Source organism: Heterocephalus glaber, unplaced genomic scaffold, assembly GCF_053883595.1.
Source record: "Heterocephalus glaber isolate CG9 unplaced genomic scaffold, H.glaber_assembly_v1.0 deba00001587, whole genome shotgun sequence".
Classification (NCBI taxonomy): domain Eukaryota; kingdom Metazoa; phylum Chordata; class Mammalia; order Rodentia; family Bathyergidae; genus Heterocephalus; species Heterocephalus glaber.
The window spans coordinates 3,632,775-3,658,053 of NW_028258365.1; the positions used below are offsets into that span (position 1 = coordinate 3,632,775).

Genomic DNA, 25,279 nt, shown 5'->3' on the forward strand with positions numbered 1-25,279 from the left:
CTTTCATTGTACCACAGCCCCAAATTATGTATCACCTCCCACAAGTTCACTCAGGGTCTTCAGAGCATTGATTCCTCTTGTAAGACCAAATTAGACATCTGGAATTATTGAGAAGCATTGGTTCTTACCTTTTCCAAGAGTTGGGAAGAAATCAGTATCCTACAATGTGTTTTAAAACTTGTGACCAAAGCAATACAGTTTTATGAGCTTAAAATCCAATGATTATGCACCAGGCAGTAGAAATGGTTTTCTCATATTTAATACCTTCTGTATCTTGAATATCCACAGAAATAACACAGGAGCTTTACTCTTGATTGAATGATGCATGCAAATGTCTAGTGTTCACATGATTTTTATCAAATAGTCTCTTTGTCCTCCTTCTCCTGTTCCTCCTCCTGGATTCTGAAGGTGCTCTCAGTTCATTCTGAAGAGTGTAGGATGTTCTGTCAAAACCAACAACTAAGATAATGAGCTTGCTCTAACAGAGCTCTCCTTATGTATCTGTGCATCCTGGTGAACTTGTAGGTGAATTTCACTAACCTCCTCTTTCAGGTGCTAACACCAGGCCACAGCCAAGAAGGCTCAAGTTATAAATGCTTAGGATCCTTTTTGAAAACAACAGATTAACATATGGTAGGCAGAATAATGTCCCTGCTCAACAGATGTCCTCATCCCTGGAACCTGCAAATGTGACCTGAGCTGGCAAAGAGGGTGTATTAGTCAGTGCTTACTAGAGTCAGATGTAGGAGAGTGCAAGATGTCTGTCTGCGCTGCAGACCTGAAGGATCCAGTCAAGGGCTTAGGGCCCAAGGCAATGCCCTGTGCAAGTCCCTATTAGGAAGCCAAAGGATTCAAGATGAGATTCCAAAGGATCTGCCCCAGAAAGGCCCAGGGGCCAGTGCTAGAAGCTGAAGTGTCTGTGCCGAAAGGCTGAAGGATCTGAGCCAGATGAGGCATCTGCACTGGAAGCCAGGAGACAGCATCCAAGATGAAGATGAAGATTGAAGCTCTACTGAAGAAAGAAAGCAGCCAAAGCGCCCTCAAAGCAAACCCACTGGGACTGTCCCGAAGAAAAGCAGCCACACAAAGCTCTTCCCAGGAAGATCAACTGAAATCCTTCCTTCTTGTTTCCCTTTTATATCATTTCAACACCAAGCCTCCTTCCGTGAGTCTTCCACGCCCAGAACCATGCGGACTCAATTCAGCTGGGTGTTCCCCACTCCAACTGACAGATTAGTCAATTACCTACCACAGAGGGGTTAAAGTGGCAATGGAATTAAGATTGCTGAAGAGCACACAGGAAGATTATTGCGTGTTAGCTGGGTTGGCTCAGTGTAATCAGAATGTAATCAATGTAATCAGAAATTCTTGAAAGCAGAAGAGGACAGAGAAAGTCCAAGTGATGTGATGTGCAAAAGACTCCACCCACCACTGCTGGCTTTGAAGATGGAGGAAAGAAGATGTGAAGCAAGGAAAGAGGTGACTTCTGTAAACTGGAAAAGGAAAGAAAATGAATCGTCCCCTGGATCTTCTAGAAAAGGAAGGGCTCTGTGGACATTTCTATTAGCTTTTGAGACCCTTGCTGGACTCTAACCCCGTAGACCAAGATAACAAGTCTGTGTTGTTGCAAGACACAAAGTTTGTGGTAAAATTTTACAGGAGCAATAGAAAATTAATAAATCTGGGTTTGTATCTGAAATAACAGTTCTTAAACAACCCGTTTTCTCATTTCTGAATAGCAGAAGGTTCTGGGCTCAGAGAAAGTAAAGTTTTGCTGCGGGGAGGGGGTGGGGGTGGCATGTTAGTTGCCAAATCCTCTTTCCTTTCCTAGTGTAGCAAACATAGACAAGAAAATAATGATTAATGGCAGAAATGAGGAAACCTGCCTTCTAGCCAAAGTAAGAAAAAAATGCCACCCTTCTGTTGCTATGTTTTTCCTGGAGGCCTTCACTCACACCCATGCAACTGTGTCTTGTCAGAGTAAATTAGAAGGTGGTCCTCCTATTGCAGGAAACCTGCCTCATTCTTCATGTATGTTAGCTTCCATGTGACCAAGCTTTTTGCTTTTCTTTACTAAGTTTTAGAGAAAACTCCTACAAATATGCAAATTATTTTATGTCAAAACTTACCCAGAATATTTACCCATTCTCTAAATTTGTTTTACAGCCATGCACATTTCTAATAATAAAGCATTGCTTAAACTCTCAAAAAAGTCAGCATCATGAAGACTGGTGGGATCAAAATACCTAAAAATTATACTTCTATTATCTTCCATATATAAGCTCCTTGAGGGCAGGGATGTACCTCGATTTATTGTCTTTCCCCTAGCACCCAGTAATGCCTAATACCTAGTAGGTATGCAATAAATATTTGTTGAGTAAGTTTTAAAGAGATTTTTCTTACAATGCAATAATAAGTAATTTCTTGATCACTGCACCATACTATTTATGTTTCATTGCTTTCTCGGTACCATAGCCTGTGTTATGGACAATAAGGCTTACATAGCCAAGAAGACTTACATTATAAGTGCTTAGGTCTTTTATTTTTAAAAATAGATTAAAATATCTATGTAGTAGACAAAATAATGCCCCTCCCTTAAAGATGTCTTTGTCCTAATGCCTAGAACCTGTGAATACATTACCTTAGATGGCAAAGGGCCATTCAGGTTGCAGTGAAGGCTAAACTTAAGGTTAGTCCATCACTTGTCAAAAGGTCACTAAGAACTGCAAAAATGAATAATATGCTTCCGGCCTCCAGCTCAGTACTCTCCAGTCCTACTATGTACAATTCAATATTCCCTGAAAGAGGTAATGGCAAATTTTTAAAAATTAGAAATCAAGATGGGTTAACCATATTGAATATATGAAGTAATAATTTTTCTTTATAATAAAATTACAATCAAAGACTCATGCTCCGCAATTTCCCGACAAAAAGAAAAAAACAATGTTTTTCTGTTATAATCATTTTATGATTACTTCTCTTTTTCAAATAGACACTTCAATTTATTCCTAAAAGGGTAAAAGTCTTAGTCAGTTGGTTACAGTTTTGATCTGCTCACAAGGGGACAATATACCTCAAAACTATAGGAGTGGAACTGATATGGTACTTACATTAAAGGCATCAGTACTCTGTTTTGGAGTTGTGTCTTTTTTGTGGACCCTGTGAACTTGCTCCTATAAGCTGAAGGGCACACAGTTAATTACTTATTAAAAATGTTTAAGGAGGTTTCTATGGTTTACTCTGAAACACGGGTCAATCTCAAGGTTCTAAAATGTATGTCTAGGGACATTATTTTCAAATCATTCAGCAACCTTATTTTGAACAGTTATTTATGCTTGGTGTGGAGCTGTCCAGAGTTGATGGGAGAGTTGTCCTGGGAGAGCTGAGCAAAGGGAAGGGAGGAGGGGTATCACGGCAGGCTGTAATGCCTGGTCAGGCTCCAGTCAGCTAGTTAAAAAGAATATCCAGACAGAGGAAACCTTAAATTGCTATTTGTAAATTCCTTGTTGTGCAGCTGTCTCCAGTTTGGTTCTAGCAATGTTGTCTGTACATTCCCAGAAGCACAACTTATGCATAAAGAGTTCGTTATTAATAATGAAGTCCAAAGTATAATATGACTATTTGGACAATAACAGTCCTCAAAAGTATAAGGTTAAAAGTCAGTGATTTTGAAAAGTGAGGCCCTCTGGACTGTGAATCTTCCATTTGCCATTCTATTAATATTGTGTTTTTCTCCCCTTTTTGCCAGCTTGGCTCAACTAATCACTAATCATTCTCCCCTGATGTTCCCTAGAAGCAGTTCATTAACTTGACATTTCTGGATAGAGTGCATGATTTGGATTCCATAAACTCTGAACCCTAAAGCCACCCATCATGAGGAGAAATGATGGGAAGGAGTTAGGCCAGAGCCTGTATCATTGGCATAGGGCTTAGTTGATTCTTTCTGCTGGGCCTCTAAGGCTGAATTTTCAGATTTTTGAAACACAGAGAAAAGAAGCAAGCCTTTGGAATTGGGCTCTGACCAACAGACTGAGTCTGAACACAGACAGCCAGAGCTGGGGTGGAGGAGGCTAAATAGTAGGAAGGAAGAACAGGAGGCCAGGACATCCGGCGTGCAGGCCAGTTCTGGCTCCAGATGCCAACATTCAGGCTCTCGGGTTGGGGCAAGTCCTGGTGAAAACAAGAGTGGGAGCGACTGTGGAGGCAGGGGGCCGTGGATGTCTGGTGATGTCACTGGTGGGGTGGCTTCTATCTGACCTTGGTACAAAGTTAACCATCAATGCCCAATCAACATATTTCTTCCTATGGTCCTTGAAAAGTGACTCTGACCTTAAAGTTAGGTTTGCATTTGAGAGTTAAAGCATGATTTGTCAATAACATATTTTAATTAAATGAACAAAATAACTGAATTCAAGTGAAAATGTGACACTATCAATACTTTAATCTCCTGGCACAGCAGGAAAATATCTGTCCCTCCTAATTTCTGAACATTTAGGAGTCCTGTTATACAACTTTAAAAGCTGATTTTGAGAAACAGTCTAGGATATTTACACAATACATTGAATTTTTCACATGAATATACTTATGGAAGTCTTTCTTTGAAGATTTAAAAGCAATCAAGTTTCTAAGCCAATCAGAACACTACTTTACACCTGGAATAAGATTAAATACAATAATCAAATGTGATGCCTGACAGTCTACTATTTTATAGATTTAGAATTTTCTCATCTGTCTTCTTTCAATGTGTTAATCTACATTCCTAATTCCTGAAAAAGCAACCAGCACAGTTTTAGACCTCATTGCTATCCAATTCAAATTGTTCATCAGATGATTCGATTAAAACTACAAAGAGCTACTTTCAACAAAAGCTTCTTATAGTGAGCACAAACATTAGTGAGCCAGGCATGCAGCACTTAACCTGCACTCACAGCTTTAAAGAGAAATACATTCGGAAGGGGAATTAATCACCAACGAAAGCCCACCCCTGGACTCCTTAGACAACCCATCAAGGAGATTTAATGTGCCAAGGCCTTTCCACAGTCCACCCTTAGTTATACATCCCAGCTCCTGAAGTCTCCAAGAGACATTTATTTAGTAATGATATAAGAAGGAAAAGAGCAACATCCAGCTAATATAAAACTCATCATAACAAGATGATACAAAAAACAGAAGCTCATTCATAAATCATAGTCATTATTATCTTATCTAATGGTTTAAATTAAAATCAAGCTTATTGTGGTGTGCAAAATGGTTGAACTTTTTGACACTTGGAGAATGATTTGAGAGTTCTTGGATATTTTCAAGCACTTTGTTATATGTAGTCCTCTCAAACTTTGGATGAACTTTTATGCCTAAAACTTTGAATTCTCAAATCCATGCAGACTGCGCTACACAAATGGTTACATGCTTGGCAAGTAACACATGATTTCTGTGGGATACAAACATGAGAGTGTTCCATTCTCCAGAGTGATTACATAAAGAAAGTTGCAGGATTACAAATTTTTGTTTCCTCCTCTAATGCTTCAAAAGTAACTTCTTATAGCTTGTGCCAAAGGAGATACTGTGGTGTTTAATTGAATCAGTAGGTGATGTGTTAGAGGCAGTTGCAGTGTTCAGTTTCGGGGCCATGTTTTTCAGCACTGTGGATAACTTGTCAGGCTGCAGAGAAATGTTCACTGGCTTACTAGAATATGAAATTTAAGTCTCTGATCTAGATAATTTTAGATGCTCTGATTTCATTATAGAAATTCCTAGACTACTCATGGGATAAAACAAATCCTAAGCCCATATTGAATTTCAACAAGCTGAATTAGCAGAAAATAAAGATAAAATGCCTTTCTATTTAAGAACATGATGATGTTTTAATTGTTACAGCATTTGGCATGCCTAATATATACAATCCTTGACATTCATATAATAACAAAAGAAAGTTGTTTGGGATTTTTCTTTTATTTCCTAGTGTCCGGTTTCTTCTCTAGTATTTCTCCCCCATCTACCCCAGCCCTGGCCTTTTGCTCTCTTCCCACTTTTCATCCTTCACTATACAGGGATGGATGTAAAAATACCTCATTCTATGTAGACAGGCCAAGGCCGCCTGTTACCTAGCTATGATGAACAGACCACCATCGTTGCGACAACTGATGTAGATGCCTCCGGGTGAAACAAAGGTTTACATATTACACAAGCAATTTAACTGTTTTCTAAACATATTGCCAAGACAGTGGGAGTTGGCAGCTCACACTGTGTTTTAGGTTTTGAGGACTTGGATTAGAAGTGGCTGTTGATTGTAACCTTTTTATTTGTCTTCCATGAACTACAAGCAACCTAGTAACCCAGGAAAGAATGCTTCACAGCACTTAAACTTGTCTTCCTAGCTTTCCAAGATTACATACACAAATCACTTGACAAAAGTGGCGTGAGACTTTTGTGCGTAGATAACCGCACAAGACAATTGTCTTGTTCTAACCCTTAAAGAGTTCCACAAAGTAAAATGTTTTATAATCCTTTTTTGTAGTAGGCAAGGAAGAAAAGAAGACAGGTTGGGCAAAGATTATCTAGAAGAAAGAAAGAGACTCTTTCGGGGTTCCAGTTGAAACACAATAAGGAACATAATTAACTTCACAATTCTTTGTGTTTTTCATTTGACTGCAGGGAGGAGATGAAAGAGGACTGCTAAGCCTTGCATTCCATCCCAATTACAAGAAAAATGGAAAGCTGTATGTGTCTTATACCACCAACCAAGAACGGTGGGCCATTGGGCCTCATGACCACATTCTTAGGGTCGTGGAATACACAGTATCCAGGTATCAATCAAATGCATCGAACCGTACAAATTTTGTAATCTTATTTTTCCTTCATCTCATCAAAAGCTTTTGATTTAAAAATTACAAATAAGTAGCCATACAGTGGCAGTAATTAAAATCTCTACTGAGCTTAAAACCCTGTAAGCATATCTTTAAAAGAAATTGAGGGAAAGAAGGGAATGGAATTAATATGAGAGGAAGAAAAAATGAGAAGAAAGTCTTTGTAAATAGGGAGGGGTGGAGGGGTTGAAGGGAGGGCAGGGAAATGGGGAAAAAATAAGAACCAAAATGTATTATGTAAAGGTGCAAATTTCCAATGATGAATGTCATTATACTGTATACCTTAAATGTACCAATATAATTAATAAAAAAATTATTTTAAAAAAGAAAGAAATTGAGGAAAATGATAGCTTTAGCACTTTCCTTCAATTATTTTTCAATTTAAACACTACTTCTAAAATTTAGAAATTAATGCAGTTTTTCAGTAACTTCTTTTAACTCTTTTCAAGTTTGTTTCCTTTATGTGCCAAATGCTTGCTTTTTTATTTGTGTACTATTTACTACTAGTCGTGCATTCACCGTACATCTTTAGCAATCATGGTATTTTTTCCTCCTCACGATGCAGGAAAAATCCCCATCAAGTTGATTTGAGAACAGCCAGAGTGTTTCTTGAAGTTGCAGAGCTCCACAGAAAGCATCTAGGGGGTCAACTGTTCTTTGGTCCTGACGGCTTTTTGTACATCATTCTTGGGGATGGAATGATCACACTGGATGATATGGAAGAAATGGATGGGTTAAGGTAAAAACCTGACAACAGTGCCTCTGGATGCTAAGATGTTTGCACTGGCAGGAGAAAGGGAATGAACCAGTGAGTTAAGAACAATCTCTGAAGTACATCCCTCTGCATACATATTTAACTTTCGTTGTCAGTGTTTGCATTTGTAAAATACAGAGGGATTCAATATTTTCCCTGTGTATGTTTCCTTTGTCATAAAATGAGTTACTGCTGTGCAATTCTGAGGGGGCTGCCCCTACTATACTTGGCATTCAGAAGCAGACAGCCCTACCCGTGTGTGGCTTCCCCACACGCTGCTGAAGGAACTGACATCTTGGGAGGTATAAATTACATAGATTGGCAAAAATTAAGATTAAAGGGGACAGATGCAAAAGAGCAATGTTCTACTGATACTGCAGCCCTTGGTCACCTTCAAGCTGTGTCTTTGGGCAGTGCCTCATAGGGAAGCAGAATACCCTCCTTTCATTTCTGACCATATAGGATCTGGAATGTGGATAATTTTCTCAGAAAAGGGGACGATTCTTTTATCCATGCAGCAACCTTATCACATTTAGTCTAGGTGAACTATATCACCTGAACAGGAAACACTTATGCCATCCTCCATTTTCTCAGCGATTTCACAGGCTCAGTGCTACGGCTGGATGTGGACACAGACATGTGCATTGTGCCTTACTCCATCCCACAAAGCAATCCACACTTCAACAGCACCAACCAGCCTCCAGAAGTGTTTGCCTATGGGATCCATGACCCAGGCAGGTGAGAATGCAAAGCTATCCTCTTATCTACTTAAAGGAAGCCTGGCTTTGGGAAGTAGAAAAAGGAAGATGATGGCAAGTCACAGAGCAGCCAAGGATGGTATCCAAGGTTGAGTCTCTAAAATCATACCAGGTCATTATATGGCCAAGTAGTTAGGCCTCTTTTTTTCTAGTAATGTTTGAATCTGACTGAGAAAGCAGATTAGACAAAGAAAAGAAAAAATTCATAGAGAAAAATTGACTTCAAAATTTGAAGGGTTCTATTAAACTTTGCAGGACTAGTATAATGACTAAGACTTCAATAATTTGGGGAAGTAATAAAGCTTTGGATTCATTTAAACACCTAAATCTTATTTTCCATGTTGTCTCAGTCTGTCTTATGCTACTATAACAGAATACCACTGACTGGGTAATTTATACACAATAGAAATTTATTTGGTTCAGGTTCTGGAGGCTGTCCAAAGGCATAATGCCAGCAGCTCGTAAGGCCCCCTTGCTGTGTGCATTCCACAATGGAAAGAGAGGTAGCAAAATTAGCCTTTTATCAGAAACTCACTCCTAGGAAAACTGAACCACTCCTACAGTGATAGCATTAATCCATTCCTGAGGGCAGAGCTCTCGAGACCCACTTTGAGACTCTCAAAGGTCCCACCCATTAATGCTGCTGATTGCACTGAGGGTGATGTTTCCGACACATCAACTTTGCAAGATGTATTCAAATCTTGGCAGTGTAAGGATGTTGTGATGGGCAAATAAAAATCTACAGGTAAAGGACAAAATAGGTGCCTGATACCTGGTAGTTCTTTTTATCATAGCCTCACTTAAAATAGGTGAAGTAGTATCAATTTGCAGGGAGTTGAGCTAAATATTAACATTTTTTTATTTGAAAGAAAATTATATACACTAAAGGAATTCATATTAGCTGCTTGGTGCTGTATACTGTAATGAACCGTTAAAAAAAAAAAAAAGGAAAACTACAAAGTATATAAAATGAGAGATTTTAGGTACACTTAAAAAATACTTTGAAGTATAACATAGAAATTCTGTGATGAAAGCCCCATCCAATCTGTGGTCCCTTATTCATACTAAGAGGTATCTGGCCACATTCATTCATTTACTAGCTAAGTTATTATTGCTATTTATTTATTTATTTATTTGTATTAAATTCTTTTATTGGTACATTGTAGGTATACAACACAATTACATTTCTCATTGGGAATTGTACCTTTACATAATGCATCTTGGTTCTTATTCTTTCCCCATTCCTAGCCCTCCCTTCACCCCCTCCACCCTTCCCTATTTACAAAGACTTTATTTCCATTTCTCATCATTTTTCCTTTCCCTTCTTTCCTTTCCCGTGTGCCTCCCACTACCCCTACCCCTTTGGACCTTTTATTCCTATTTTACATTATCGACTATTCATTCTAATAATTGGTACATTTTAGGTATACAATATAATGACATTCATCATTGGAAATTTGCACCTTTACATAGTCTCTCTTGGTTCTTATTTTTCAACCTTGCCCAGCCCTCCCTTCAACCCCTCCAGCCCTCCCTATTTACAAAGATTTTGTTCCTATTTTTCCATTTTCTCGTATTAATCCCATTCCCTTCTATCCTTTCCCCTAGCCCTCCCACTTCCTTCCCCTTTGCCCCTTTTCTTCCTATTTCACATGACCTATTATACATTTAGTTCTTATTTACACTTTCAGTTACTCACACCAGAGAAACTATTTACACATGTGTGTCCTATTTATTTCACTTAAGAGTATTGCTTCAATATTATTGCTATTTAATGTTTATTGAGTGTTCACTATGTGCAAGGTGAGTATTTCTCAAACTTTTATTTTGATAATCCCTCTTGCCCTTCATCTCCCCTCCATCAAAGCCCAAGCCTACAGTTCATTTTCTTTTTGGCATCACAGCAGATATTAAAATCTGTTCGACAGGGAACACTTGAGGTGGGCTCAGGATGTGGTGGAAGCTGTCACATTCCATCCCTATAGCTCAGAACTCACAGACACCTCAAAGCAGGACTCTGAAGTAGAGCAGCCTGAGTTACCACAGTCCCGCGCGAGCTTTCTCACAAGCTTCCTGGGGGTTCCGAGCCATGGTGCAAAAATACGGGGGCGGGGGTGCATGCTTTATAGACCATCCGTGAGGCAAGATGCCTGTGCCATGGAGTCCTACGTCCTCTGACAGCAGAAGGCTGAAGGGAAAGTCAGTGTTGATATTCTTTCTCCCTCCAAGAGGATTCTAAGCAAAAAAATATTTAATGAAGCAGAAAAGAAACTAAAATAACTGTTAACTAAAATGAAGCTGTTTGTAAACTCCTTGCTGCAGGGTGCTCAACAGCTATCCCTCGACAGTCTCCCCTTTAAGCTTTTCAGCAGTACTCTGAGGTAGATGACATCTGTCGCCTACCCACACCCTACACCCCCTTTTTAAATATACTATTTTTAGAGCTGGTGGAGATTTGCAGCAAAATTGAACAGAAGGTATAGATACTTCCAGGGTACCCCCTACCCCTGCACAAGTATAGCCCCTCCCAGTATCATCATCTCCCTTAGAATGGTACACTTATTACAGCTGATGAACAGATCCTAGACTCCACAGCTTACGTTATTGTTTACATTCATGCTATAGGTTTGGACGAATGGACAATAATGTGTATACACTGTCATAATATCATCCTGGTTAGTTTCACTGGCCTTTTTTTTTTTTAACATAACAACTGAAGGTTAGAAGGATCAAATAGTCAGTGGCCCTGGTGTTCAGCTAGAGCTATGCTCATAGCCCCTAGCAATTCCACCTCTGGGAGAGCTGGCCTTTTCATCTGGATTTGCTGTTTCTGGTTGGAAACAAGTCAGGCCTCTTTTTGTCATAGTTTCTCCATCTTCAAAAGAAAAGTGATGCAGGAAAATTTTCTTACCCTTTGTGAATTTAGTTCCACCTTAAGTCCCAACATGTCTTTGTCATGATCCCTGCCAGGCATTGTATTATGTGAGTCATTGAGTTAAAGAGGACAGTAAAGGAACTGTTGCCACCCAGCAAATCACCCATCTTTAGCAGGCCAGAGGCAGTTTCCATATGAATGGGATCATTTGGAGACAACAGTTGTTGTGTTGTTTTGCTTTTTAATAATTGCTACATGGCTCTTATGTCACTTAAGACCTGGCACCCACTCTCAAAACTTTTGTTGATTTTTAAATTTATTTAATGGTCCCAATGGTTTGGTTTCATTTGGATTAATGGATTTTGTTGGCTTAAAACAGTGATTCTCAGAGGAATGATTTTGCCTCCAGGGAACGTTTGGCAATGTCTGGAAACATTTTTTATTTTTTACAACTGGAGATGGGGGTGGAGCGAGCTACAATCATCTCGTTGTAGAGGCCAGGGATGCTTCCAAACATCCTATAATCTGTAGAACAGCCTCTCCAAATAAAGGTGAGCTGGCCCAAAATGTCAACAGTGTCAAGATCTAACCTAAAAACAATGGAGGCCTGTTTTGCACATTTTTGAGAACTTCAAAAATTATATTATTTGACTTTATTCTTCCCCCAGTCCTAGTCTCTCACTAACTTAAACATTCAAGTGATCCCTGCCCTAGTAGAGCTTATAGTCAGGGGCTTACATCACAGATATTCTGGCTCCCATATGAGGGGTGAAGAACATGAAGACAGCTGATGCGAAAGACAGCACTTCCTGAGACCGGGTACATTTTAATTTTATTCCCTGAATGGGAACATACGTGTTTCCCTTTGTTACAGCATCCTGAGCTTTAGAATGTAGTGGTCCATATAAGAAAATAGGACTAATACTATTACATTATAGATGTGAGTTGACGGTGACATTGATTCTTAACCATTATATGTTACCAATTTTTGTGGTTTTTGCTTTGTCTTTGAAACAAGGTCTTGCTATGTAGCCAGACTGATCTTGAACTCATTCATGACCCTTTCACCTTAGCTTCCACAGTGTTGGGATTATAGGTGTGGACCTCCATGCCCAGCTTCAACTATTATACAGGAAATGTTCCTTAACAGCAGGCTAACAAATGTTTTGAGACAGTGTGAACATTCATAGTAGAGGGAGATGCCAAAAGAAACTTAGAATATAGTCTGGAAGAAATTAAGCTTCAACAGAATGAACAAAAATGTAATGATTCTTTTAGTAGTTTCTAGAAAATCCAAACTGAATTGTTCACAGGATCTTCTGCCAGCCCACAGAGGTCTTTGTCCTATGTCAGGAATCCCCAGTCCAAGTCTGAAAGATACCCCAGTAGGAGTTAATGGGGATCCACCTCTTTTGTTATGCAGATGTGCTGTGGATCGACATCCCACTGATATAAGCATCAATTTAACAATACTTTGTTCAGATTCCAATGGAAAAAACAGATCAGCCAGAATTCTACAGATAATAAAAGGAAAAGATTATGGTAAGTCAAACATAATTTGTTGATTTCGAGTTAGTTTGAGTTTGGTTTTAGCATATTAATTGAAGGGAAAAGGATTTTTCCAAAATAAGCACTTGAGAAAACATAAAAACACTGGCCTACCGGTGGCCAGAGAGTAAACTGCTCACTTTTTGAAGTTAGAAACTCTTATAGGCCCTCAGAACTCTATTTGGCTAATGACATTTCCCATGGATGGCATGGTTCTCAGTAGGTGCACACAATTTAATTACTTCAAAAGTTAGCAGCTTGTATGATTCTCATCTAAGAATCAAGATGAATAACTTCTATATACTTAATGTAATAAGGAAGAACTTGTGCTAACATCTTATAAACAGAAATAAAATAAGTGTTAAAGGTGAGAAATTTCTCAATAACCTACATGCTAATCTCAGCTATTAGGAAAACTGTAAGTGTTTTATATAAGAATGTGATTTTTTTTTTTTTAAAAAAAGTGTTCATTTTAGACAAAGTAATTGATTTGTGAAAATAAGGTATGAGAATGGGATGTTTAAAAATTAATTTTAATAACATGATTACTATTTAAAGAGAACACATAAAATATAAAACTGGATAATGAAGTGCAAGAACATTTAGTATTTTTAATATTTTAGTATATAGTCCTTTTGAAGGAAGCAATATATTAAACATTATTAGGATTCAGGGAACATAGTAGATTAAGATTATTAAATTGATTGCTTCTTCTATTTACTCATTCAATACAGATATTTATTTAGCACCAGGAATGAAGCAGCTGTGTTAGTTCATGTGGTATTTGGTTATTTTTTAATTTTTTTCCAGAGTTGTGTGTGTGTGTGTGTGTGTGTGTGTGTGTGTCTTATAAAAGCCAAACCAAAGTATAATGTGGTTTACAAAAAAATCAAATGAGCCCCTAGTTCTCTGGACTTTTGGCTGCATCTGTAGATTAAACTAAATTCTATAATCACATTAACTGAGGTTCAGCCAGAACGAGTTGCAGTATTAACAGCCCTGCATTTATGAATTTTCATACATATAATACACATCCACAGTGCTCACATGCCAAATCCTACAGAAAAAAAATGTTACTCAGTTCATTCATAGAGCAAGTCTATCACTGACCACATTGTATAGATGAAGAAACTGAGGCACAAAAAGGTGAATTATAACACAACATAAAGTGGGAAAAGATGGATTTAAGTAGCCTGACTCAATAGTTCATGACATTAATCATTCAGTTATGCTGCCTTGTGGGGTGCTGAGTATTTAAAACTTCTCTAATCTTTTCTAATTTGTATTACATCATATTTACCATAATCACATGGGAGAAGCAGAGGGCTTTAAATTACCATCTTTCCACAAAGGTTTTTGATAAAACACTTCCTGTTGATGGTGAGTTACTTGACATTAAATACTAAGAAGTAATTTTCACATTAATTTGTAACTGACATTAGAGCTTTCCCATTGCAATTAGTGTATGTATACTCACGTATGTAGTAGCCTGCATGGAAACATTGAGAAATGGAACTCTACACTTGTAATTCAAAAGGAATTATTGGAGTAGACTTTGTTAACCACACAACTCCATAAACATAACTGTTAAACAATATTTTAAGTGAAGATATTACTTAAGTGATCATTTTTAAATATACAATAAATATAATTTTTTTTCACATGAAATGGGTAATGTGCCAAAGTTATAAGAAGGCTGGAGGGTGGCACATCTCATGCATGTGGCATGAACACCCAGTCATCATGCTCATGAACTGAAGGATCACAATAAATGTAATTGTAAAGATCTTTTATGCACTATGCTTTCACTTTTCATTAAAGTGTGAACTTTAAAAAATTTTGTATAATTTGACAGATGCCTGGTTCAGTTAACTAAATAAGTAAAAGCATTTCTACAAAAATATTGAAAATTGTTTTTAAAAGTAATTTGATTCTGAAGCTACCATGATCTCTAAAATATCTAGATTCTAATTTTATTGAAAATTCAGTGTATCATGACAATTATAACAAGAGCAAGCATTTGCAGACCATTTTCATTTCATTAAGCTGTATACAGAGGTCTTATAAATTTTGATAGTATTTAAACAAAGACTAATTATTTGCACTAAATATCTTGGCCTATGTTGTTCTTACTTTCATTTGATCTAATGCTCTGCTTCTTTCCAGAAAGTGAGCCATCGCTTTTAGAATTCAAACCATTCAGTAATGGTCCTTTGGTTGGTGGATTCGTTTACCGAGGCTGCCAATCTGAAAGACTGTATGGAAGCTACGTGTTTGGAGATCGCAGTGGGTATGTTTCCTGATGTCTCGTTTTGATACATCAAATGATGTATCCATGGATAAGTTGACAAACTTCCACAGAACATTCAAAAGTGACTGTCTCCCATTGGGCATCATACCTGGAACACACATATGATTTCCTTTTGTTACGCTATATATAAAGGCTAATTGAAGAATTCTCAAAGGGATGGTTTTAAAAAGACTTGATCAAGTTTATAAAATAATTTTTTAAAACAGAAAAGTCTTTAGATGGACATTTCGTATAATGTAGTCTCTTCCCTTCATCCACAACAAAAATTTACCATGACAAGGAATAATTTGAAACCTGTTATTTTGCATGAGTTGTAAAAACGCCTTAAAAACTATCTTGGGAGAATAAAAATTTTTTATTTTACCAGATTTTCAGGACTTGGAGCAATAGAATTAAATTTCTATCTATAGATAGGAATTCTACAAAATTAAATTTTAGCCTAAATTTTTGTATCATTCTCCAGTTGAAGGGAAGAGCTTTTCTTATACTCAAGTACTTTAATGCTCCCTCCAAACAAAATATCTTTAAGTGCTTTCTCTGCATATGAGAATTTCACAGCACTCATAAACATGATTAGCTATATTATTTTTCCTTTGAGAAGTCAGGTCCATGGTACAATTATTTTGATCTTAAACATTTTATTGTGATCTTTAAGCAAAAGTATATTTTTATTGTAGGTTTACAGTATGTTTTTGTTGTAGGAATTTCTTAACTCTTCAGCAAAGTCCTGTGACCAAGCAATGGCAAGAAAAACCACTCTGTCTTGGCACTAGTGGTTCCTGTAGAGGCTACTTTTCTGGTCACATCTTGGGATTTGGAGAAGATGAATTAGGTACTGTAAAAATTACTTCTGTTAAGTTCCATTCTCACTTCCTTGCTCAAGAAAGTATATTCTGACCTAAAGAATAACAGCCTCATCTTCTACTTGTTGGAAATGGAATCCAACAAAGAAAACCTACCAGAGAGATTAAAGTTGGTTCAGTTACATATTCTTTTCCAGGAACATTCCCCTGAGAGTCTTCATATCTTATTTTCATTGTAGAAATAATAAAAGTAATAAAGCAGAAAAATAGACAGGAGCAAGAAAAATCTTTGAGACTCCCAGAAAAAAACATTGTAAATGTCTGCTGATATTTCTGATATGTATGAAAGCAATGTTTAATCTAGAAACCTTCTTTATCTAGAAACCTTCCCATGTATCCATGTATCTTGGAATAGAAAAACAGCTATCAAAATCTAAAATTTATTTTCTCTCTCTCTCTCTCTCTCTCTCTCTCTCTCTCTCTCACCCATTGGAGCATGACGTTTGTGCAAGATAATCTGAGTTATAGATCTTCTTTCCAATAGAACAGAAATTTTCTTATTGACAATCTGTAGGTAAAATATGTTTTGGCATGTTTATCAAAATGTACACAGCTTTAAATAAAAAAAGAAGTTGAAATTGAAATATGATCAACCAGACAGTGAAATTTTTATTCTCTACTATTTTATATTATAGGGATTAATGTATATTTTATATCTCTCTGTAAGGAACAATATTCAAACTATGGCTATGATGTTCCCTTGGCCTCAGAAATGGATAAAGATGGCATAGAAATAGAAGAATACATGCTTCCTATCTAAACTAGTGTATTTTCTGTAAAAGTCCACATGGATTTTCTTTTTACATTAAATAAAAAATTCATCAGAAATAATTTCATGCCATTTGCTTAGATTAATAAAAGCCTCAGACAAGACTCCTGAATTGCATAAGACATTTCAGAGCCATAGGAATACAGAGATGGAAAGAACTCCATCTGATTTTACATTTTACAATTAGTTTTTCCTTTATATTCTCTCCCACTCAAAAGAATCAGAAATATAATCTGTAATGTAATTTAAATTTCATTCACAAACTTTAAGAATTATTAAATTGTGGCAGGGTTAGAGGTGTATGTTTGGATATTGTGATTGAATCATTTTTGTTTTCCCAGACTTCACTACAAGAACTACTCATCTGCAATCATATTAGCATCACTACCATTGATAAAAATATCCCAAATGTCTCTGTACCTGTAATACTATATTGTTTTGTGAATAGAGCCAAAAAATAAAGCATGTACAATCTCAACTCCCCAAATGCTCCCATCTTATGTATAACCTGTAGTAAAAATAAAAACACTTTAAATGAATTACATTTTAATGTGAAACTCTCTAGAGCCATGTAAAAAAATGAGTACATTTTTGCACCTTTTGAGTGAAAAAATCAGTCTGATGTGTTACTTTTTTAACCATAAAATCAAGATGCCTTTGTTGTGAGGATTAAATGAAGTACACTTATAAACTATTCGGAAAACAAAGATTCTTTTGCTTTTTAACTTCATTTTTATTTTTTCTATTGAGTCTGTATTTTTAGTGTGAACCTTTTCAGAAGTACAAAAGTATTTAAGTATGCTTGATGCACAATTAAAAATAGAATAGAGAAATACAGATTAAGTCAAAGACCATTTCATAAGTGAGAACCAGTTATAAATTGTAAAACCTTATAAACATATAATCATCGTTTTTAATTTCCTATTTATGTAATTCCTTCTGTACTTTGACTTATATGGGAGAAGTGGTAATAAACAAGGGTGTTCTTTCCTAAAATCTAAATATTAAAATGAGCATGCCTCATCTCACCTCAAATTATTAATTAGCAGTAACAACTTGGGATAACCAAGAAATAAATCAAGATAAAATGTATGCATTCAACACTGCATTTGCAGAATGCAAATGCTTACCAAGTACCTTATTCTGTAATAAGCTCTGTTCTAGGTGTTGGGGATACAGGGGCAGATCAAGAGACAAAAAAATATAAACTGCTATTATGAAATTTATGTTGTAAAGGAGGACACTAATAAATGTTTTGTAAAAATATAGATTGCCTGTCAATTGATACACAATGCTTTGAAGAAAATCTAATAGTGAAAAGGGATTTGGAGGAGTTGGAGAAGGTGCAGTTTTATTTTTTATTTTTTGTAGTGCTGGGATTGAATCCAGGACCTCATACAGGCTAGGCAACAGTTCTACCACTGAGCTATATCCCAAGTATAGCAGGTGAAATTTTAAATAGTACAGTTAGAAAAGGTAAGATTTAAGCTTAGTCTTGAAGGAAGGGAGGAAATGAACCTTGTAGAGACCTACAAGAATATAGGAGCCTGAGACAGACAGAATCCAGGGATAGAATCGGCCTCACATATTCAAAGACAAGGAGCCAGTGAGGCCAGAATAGGGTGAACAAGGGAGCACACTTGTAGATGAGGTCAGAGGAGCAGCAAGTGACTCAACAGGCCACTGCTGGGACTTCATTTTGCTCTGAGAGAGATGAGAAGTCATTGGAGGGCGTTGGAACAAAGGAAGTTGACCTAACTTACATGATCTAACTCCTTCAAAAAGGGTGGCTGGAGGGTGAACGTTGAGAATAAACACAGAACAGGGTAGAAATAGGGTGCTAAATTAGAAGTCTGCTGCCATAATCCAAGTGAGAGATATTATTTCCTCCAGTGGGAGTCATAGTGGGATGTGGAAAGAAGTGCATTTTGGATGTATGGTGAAGACAGATCTGTGAAACACTGCCACAACCTTTAGGCGCATGATCTTCCTGAGGGGGGATGGAGATAGAAATTGACAGAGAGGAAGATAATAATTGCTTGGCAACAGTGTCATGCTGTGAATTAGCTTACCGTTATTTCTCTCACCAGGTGAAGTTTACATTTTATCAAGCAGTAAAAGTATGACCCAGACTCACAATGGAAAACTCTACAAAATTGTGGATCCGAAAAGGTGAGATTTCTGTTTATCCCTTTGAAGCAGGTAATATTTTTCTTCACGTTGTTTTAGGTCATTCAAATTAGTAATAGAAGCGATGCAGTTGGCAATTGGCCGAGATGAACACTTCCACCCTCCCCATATGCTATGGGCTGTCCTGAGGGGACCTTCTCCTCCAGTGCATGAGGGTCACAAGTGGCCTCTCGGGACTTTAAAAGCTCATTCAAGTTGTTCCTGTCATCCCAGAGCACGTTGTATTTGTGGAATCAAAGTTCTCGGGTAAAACCCGGGAGAGGAACCCAACGTGTGAGGCAGTGGCTTCAACTCTGGTGTTGGAAGCAATAAACCCCTTATTTTTGGGAAAACGAGAAACATGCTGGCAGACGTTACAGCTGCTTAGTATGATTTTTGTTAGGTAATCAGGATGTTATTTTGGCAGCGCAACATCTGAGCCTCATTTCAAAACTATCCAAAAGCTCACAGCTCCTCATGAAGACTGCTATGACCAACCAAATGAAAATAGAAGAATGTTTTGTTATTTGCCTCAGCTAATAACAAAGATATAAATGTTTTAATCCTTTAAGGAATATAATTATCCTGCCTTAGCTCCTTCCTATCCTCAGCGTCAGCACCCACACAACTTTCCAGTCATCTTGAACCCTAAGTAAACAGCTGTTGATTTCATGGATGAGGTGGATACTCTTAGAAGCTGCTACAGTTACATGCTGTCTAATACACATTTGTCACCAGAAACAACTATTACAAAATTAAGTGTCCTCACAAATATGACCAGGCCATGTTGAACACTGGTAGTGGTGACTCTCTAGCCATACTGTGCTGCAATTTCAAATTCCTTCTACAGTCACTTATTTAAATTTTAAGTTTATTTCAAAAGAATAAATTAATGATCTGAAAAGTTAACCAAATGGTCCACTTTTAACTGTCTGGGCCGGGGATTTAGAGCAGTCGTGCCACTTCCTGCCTCGCAAGCGCAAGGTACTAAGTTCAATCCTGGGTACCAAAACAAAAAACAAAAAACTATTAAACTGTTGATTGCACTTGCTTTCCTGAAAAAGACAACTATGAAAGGAGAATTCTTGTCCATTTCAAATACAACAAAACACTTTCTTTCCTGAAGGATATATAGGTTGACATTGGTTACTACAGAACAAAAAGAAAAATCAACTTTCAATGGCCTGTTGGGCACATCACATGTCAGTCACATGTCGAATACTGATAGCTTCCCTTCTCTATTGTAGAGTGCACATATTCTCGGACACAAAGTACCCCTCCATACAGTGTCATAAAGCAGAGGGATTCCTTTTCCCTTCTTGAGTGTAAAATCAGTGTTCTTTTTGAGAAAAGCAATGAATGAAAAAGCTATCAGACACTTAGGTGATTGTTGAAGTTGGCAACTTTAAGAATAAAAGTCAAGCTAATGTTAATTCATAAAATAGCAGCCTTGTAATGATTCATAATGAGGGACAGGGATTTCACTTACATTTAATGAGATTAGTTTCAAAATAGTCAGTGTTGTTCCATTACATCGTCAAAGTTGATATGCTTTTCTAAGCTTCTTGGTAGTATCATAATGAATTCTCTCTCCCCCTCACAAAAAAATCTTTATCTCAGCATCTGGATTGTTTCGGCTCTTGGTGCGTGGAGGCGAATTTTACACCTTCAATCCATTAATAGTGTCTAATTACCAAGATTTCCATAAGGGACCTTGGCTTTGTGATTGTAGGGCCCCCTCAAGTAGGGTGGTCTCAGAGTGACATAGCTGAAGGCCTGGCTTCTCATTACAGAGCCTGTTTCTGGTGAGTCATGTCATGTGTGCGGCCAGGGTTCAGATTTGTGTTTGCTTTTCAAGAGGTGGGGGAGGTGACAGAATCCCAATGACACCAACCTTGTACACAGGCATAGGCATAACTTCCAAAATTAAACTGTTTTCATAAACACTTGTTGGGAGCCTCATGCTGTTGCGATTTGGACACCAAAGTTTATTATTATAGTATTTTTTCCTAGATGAGTTGAAGTTCTGTATAAGCAGACACTTAAGTATGTGAGCAAGATTATTTTGGAAACATGAGCTAATTACTAGCATAGCAGTGTTCAGGATATCTGCATCAGAGCAAACTGTTTTTCTAAAACTTCTAAGGCAAAATTTAAAGAAAGAACCTCATCAACTCTTTCTCTCTCTCTCTCTCTCTATATATATTTTTTAATGTCAAAAATCTAACTCAAGTTAAATTCTTAAGTTAATTTTATTCTTGTGGAGAAACTCCTAGATGTATTAGAATATTTTTAGAATAACTTTCAAACATCAATTGATTTATAGTCCTGAAAGAGAAAATACCAAATTATAAAATTATTGATTTCTATATAGCAATTATATTCTTAGTATAAGATCTCTTTTTAAGGCTTTCCCCACACACATACATACAGAAGGAATTTAGAAATCACATGTAATATCTAAGTTTGGCAAAAGCAGATGAGTTTCCAATATTACCATCTCAATCTATAAAGACAATTTGGTCTAAAGCTATAAATCACATAATCATTTACAGAAGTTTTAAATCATTAACAGTTGGGCAATTTCCTTGGAAAAGGATGGTGAGGTAACTTGATAGAAAAATGAAATGTATAATGAAGAAAATAAAAATTCACAAATAAAAGAATACAACCAGGTTTCCGTCAAGTTTACCTAGAACTCAGAAGTTATTGAAGGAAAGAAAAACAAAAAAAAACTTCTGTAAAGAAAAACAAAAAAAACTTCTGTAAAGAAGCAGGAAAGGAATGAATTGCACCTCTAAGTTAGAGCATTGAAAGGAGATCAGAAATATCTTCATGGGTGAAACAATGGGATCTCATAGCAGAGTGGGGTTAGAATCAAGGCAATAACAGCCATGCAGCTGGTTCAGCGAAATCACAGGGTCCCCAGTACTGGATTCAGCTTGTCCTAGCCTGGGCGCCTCCATCTGCTAAGAGTCCCAGAAAACAGACTTAGATATATGGAGCACAAGATCGGGGCAGTAATTCCCATTTCTCTTAATAGTGCCATCTGAAACTAGTCAAATAAGAGCAAGGCTGTACAGGCAGGACAGGGGTCAACTGGTCTGGTTTCTGAAACACCTTCAGTATAGAACCCTACATGAATTATTTCCCAATACTGTGCCTCTTTACCTATCAAAAAAGCACAGATGATCAGTCTTTCCCTGCCTCATTTCTACATAGGGCACAGGAGGGTTATAAAAAACATCCTTAAAACCTGTTGAATTCTTTAGTATTGTTGGTGCTCATTCCATGCATCCTAGAATTATTTTCAGGTAATCTCAACTTCTGAGGTTCCCATAGTTTCAAAATTGGGACACAGATATCCCTGGAACTTTAAAAAGCTTTTAATAGCTGATTTTCAAATATTCAAGTTGTGCCTATGATGCTTTCGATACTGAATCTTTTCAGAATTAATCAAATGCTCCTGGGTGGTGGAAATTAAAGATTTCTGGCAGAGTTGTATAACGTCCAAGCTTTATAGATAGAATACAAATTTTTTAATAAAGACGGAAGATTCTTTAAGTTTGTTTTAGATGAACTTAGATCAAATGATTTTTTTATCTTTGTTTTGAAATATTCCCAGGGTTTATTTCTCCAGGAATTTGTAAAACAAAGTTATTAAGAATAACATTTATTAAGAACAATCATGGTGATTTACTTACTGTGTACCCACTCTAGCTATATTTCAGTGTATTGTTTATCTGTTACCAAGCCAACTCACAGAGACCATTCCCTTAAGATGTCTATACATTTAACAATGCAAATTCCAGGCTGGAGTGGTCACTTTACAGAAATGTTGTGTCCCCAGGTTCCTGTGACCACTATCCAAAACTGCATCTCATGCTTCTTTCCCATTCTTCCCTCTTCAGGATTCCCCCAAGGTGCCACTTATTGCCCTTTGTTTACTTTTTTGTAACATCTTCATCCTGCTCCTTATTATGCAGGATGCTAGAATGCTTTTTTTCCCCAAAAATCACTTCATGAGGAGAAATCAGTTCTGTTTATCCTTCACATGTGTCTCAGGCAGCTCTGTCAACCCATAGAGAGTCATACATAATAGAGCAGCTTTAGCCCAATAAGCCAGTCTAGTCCCAATTCATCAGTCAAAGTTTTATGCAAGTGGCCCCCCTGAGTTGATAAATTCCCACAGTGCCTGTTGACCCAGCTGCCAAGTCCTCTTGCAGCAGGTGGTGTTTTCATGGCCACCCTGACAGTAATGCAAACTGTTTAGCAGCTCCATTGACCTTTCAGCTATTAACAGGGATACAGGCTCCACAAGGGACTAGTTTTCAAACATGACAGAATTTCTTAACACTAGAGGTCATGAGCAAGTATATGCCCTATAAAAATCCATTCAGCATGGTGGATTAGAAGTCTAAAAGACAAGGAAGCATTTTCCATATTTTTGCTGTTATTACTATGCATATCCAATAACCAAAAATGAATATACACTTCTCTGCCAGTTTGTATTTTATTTTTAATATGCCATATTTCATGTATAATAAAAATCCCTTTTTTGACATCAAATCTTCCCTAAGCTGCCACATAACATCTGGAATTTTAAAGACATTTTACAAAAAGAACTGGGTAAGATCAAAGTCAAAATATGTAATGAATGGATGAATAGGAATATATAATATATGGCAATGGCCTTAGTGTGATTAGAATGTTATTCATACCTTACCAAGATTTGCATATGTATATGTACATATACAGGCACACTTACATATGCTGAGGTAATATATGTGCAATGTTACATACTCATTACCTATTTCAAAATAAATACAGGGCCAGGGATTTAGCTCAGTGGTTCCGCTGCCTGCCTTGCAAGCGCAAGGTCCCGAGTTCGATCCCCAGTACCAAAAAAAAAGATTTATCAAAATAAATAGAAAATATATAATAATTTATGCAAAAATAATACGATCATATTATTAAATGTCTTATATGTCCTATTTTTTAAAATAATCAGATGCCTTTATTCAAAGTGCTAACAAATTTATATTTACACTGCAAAATACAAAACTAATTCTATTTCTTGCCCTGCTACAAATCCTTCACCAGTTTCTCAGTCATCAAGATGACTCTAAATTTTTTCTCCCCAGATTTGTTAAGGTATAATTGACTAACAAGAATTGTATATGTCTACAATGTATATGTCTCCCTTTATCCCTGGGCGATATATTCCAAGCACCCAGCGGCTCCTTGAAACTAGAGAATACCAAACCCTATATATATTATGTTTTTTCCAGTGTACCCAAATATACCTGTGATTAAAAAAAATTCTTCAGACACAGAGAAAGATTAGCAACAATAACTAATGAAAAAATAGGGCTGGGGATTTAGCTCAGTGGTCTTGCCGCCTGCTGCGCAAGTGCAAGGACCCAAGTTCGATCCCCGGTACCCAAAAAAATAAAAAATAAAAAAATAACAGTATGCTATAGTAAAAGTTAGCTAAAACTTATTAATTATTTCTAGAATTTTCCATTTAATATTTTTGGACCACAGTTGAATGCAAGTAACTGAAACTATGGAAAGCTATAAGAAGGTTAGTGTAGTGGCACATGCCTGTAATCTCAGTGCTCTGAGAGGCTAAGTTAGAAAGATCAAAAGTTTTAGCCCAACCTGGGAAAATTAGTAACTCAAAAAAATAACAAAGGGTTTGGGATGTAGCTCAATGTGAAAGCTGGGGTTCAACCTCTAGTACCATAAAGTAAAAGAAAAGAAAACTATAAGGGGAAAAACGGTACAACATGATATTTTGACAAATGTACATCACGTCCAGTAACTCAGTCAAGCTAATTATCAATCAATTCTCATATTTAATGGTGAGAACATATATGACTTGTATGTATACCCCATTTCCTGGAGCTGTGACAGATGACCACAGCATTTAAAGAAATTTTATGTTTTATACTAATTGTAGTCTCTTAACCTATTAATTTTGAATGTTGGAATATATTCCCTTATAGTGATTGTATAGATTGCTATGAAAATTTGAATCCCCACTTAAAAATAGGATTTGTTAAAAATATATAAAATGGAGAAGATGAATAATGAAGAATATATTCTTCAAAATGAGACTCGTTTCTTAAGAGTGAAAAACTGTTAAAAGTATTTTTTAAGTCCCATGTCCTCCTCTCCCCAGACACCATCCCTTCTAGGACAATGCTGGAAGTTTGACATTATTAGACTGTCTGAATATTTCATGCATTCATTGTAAGGCAATGTATCATCAGCTCCTGAAATATGTGAGGCAAAGGCAGATTTGATGTTGCATTAGATATGTCTAAAACAGGAAATTTTTGTGAAAAGACACTTTCTAAAGGA

The 25,279-nt window shown here is 36.9% G+C and overlaps 1 protein-coding gene and 1 non-coding gene across 4 annotated transcripts in view; one reads left to right on the forward strand and one right to left on the reverse strand.

Annotated features, from left to right (window-relative positions):
• Nucleotides 1–25,279, forward strand: part of Hhip (hedgehog interacting protein) — a 93,395-nt gene that overhangs the window by 49,244 nt on the left and 18,872 nt on the right. For all 3 annotated transcript variants that reach the window (XM_021247697.2, XM_021247696.2, XM_004868907.3), the window contains exons 5-11: nucleotides 6,652–6,803; nucleotides 7,429–7,602; nucleotides 8,212–8,355; nucleotides 12,674–12,792; nucleotides 14,965–15,088; nucleotides 15,811–15,941; nucleotides 18,832–18,913. In XM_021247697.2, the coding sequence (XP_021103356.1) occupies nucleotides 6,652–6,803; nucleotides 7,429–7,602; nucleotides 8,212–8,355; nucleotides 12,674–12,792; nucleotides 14,965–15,088; nucleotides 15,811–15,941; nucleotides 18,832–18,913 (926 nt within the window). The remainder of the gene's footprint in view (nucleotides 1–6,651; nucleotides 6,804–7,428; nucleotides 7,603–8,211; nucleotides 8,356–12,673; nucleotides 12,793–14,964; nucleotides 15,089–15,810; nucleotides 15,942–18,831; nucleotides 18,914–25,279) is intronic.
• Nucleotides 14,460–14,561, reverse strand: LOC147823370 (small nucleolar RNA U13). The gene has a single exon (XR_015443998.1). It is a non-coding gene; the product is annotated as a small nucleolar RNA U13 (small nucleolar RNA).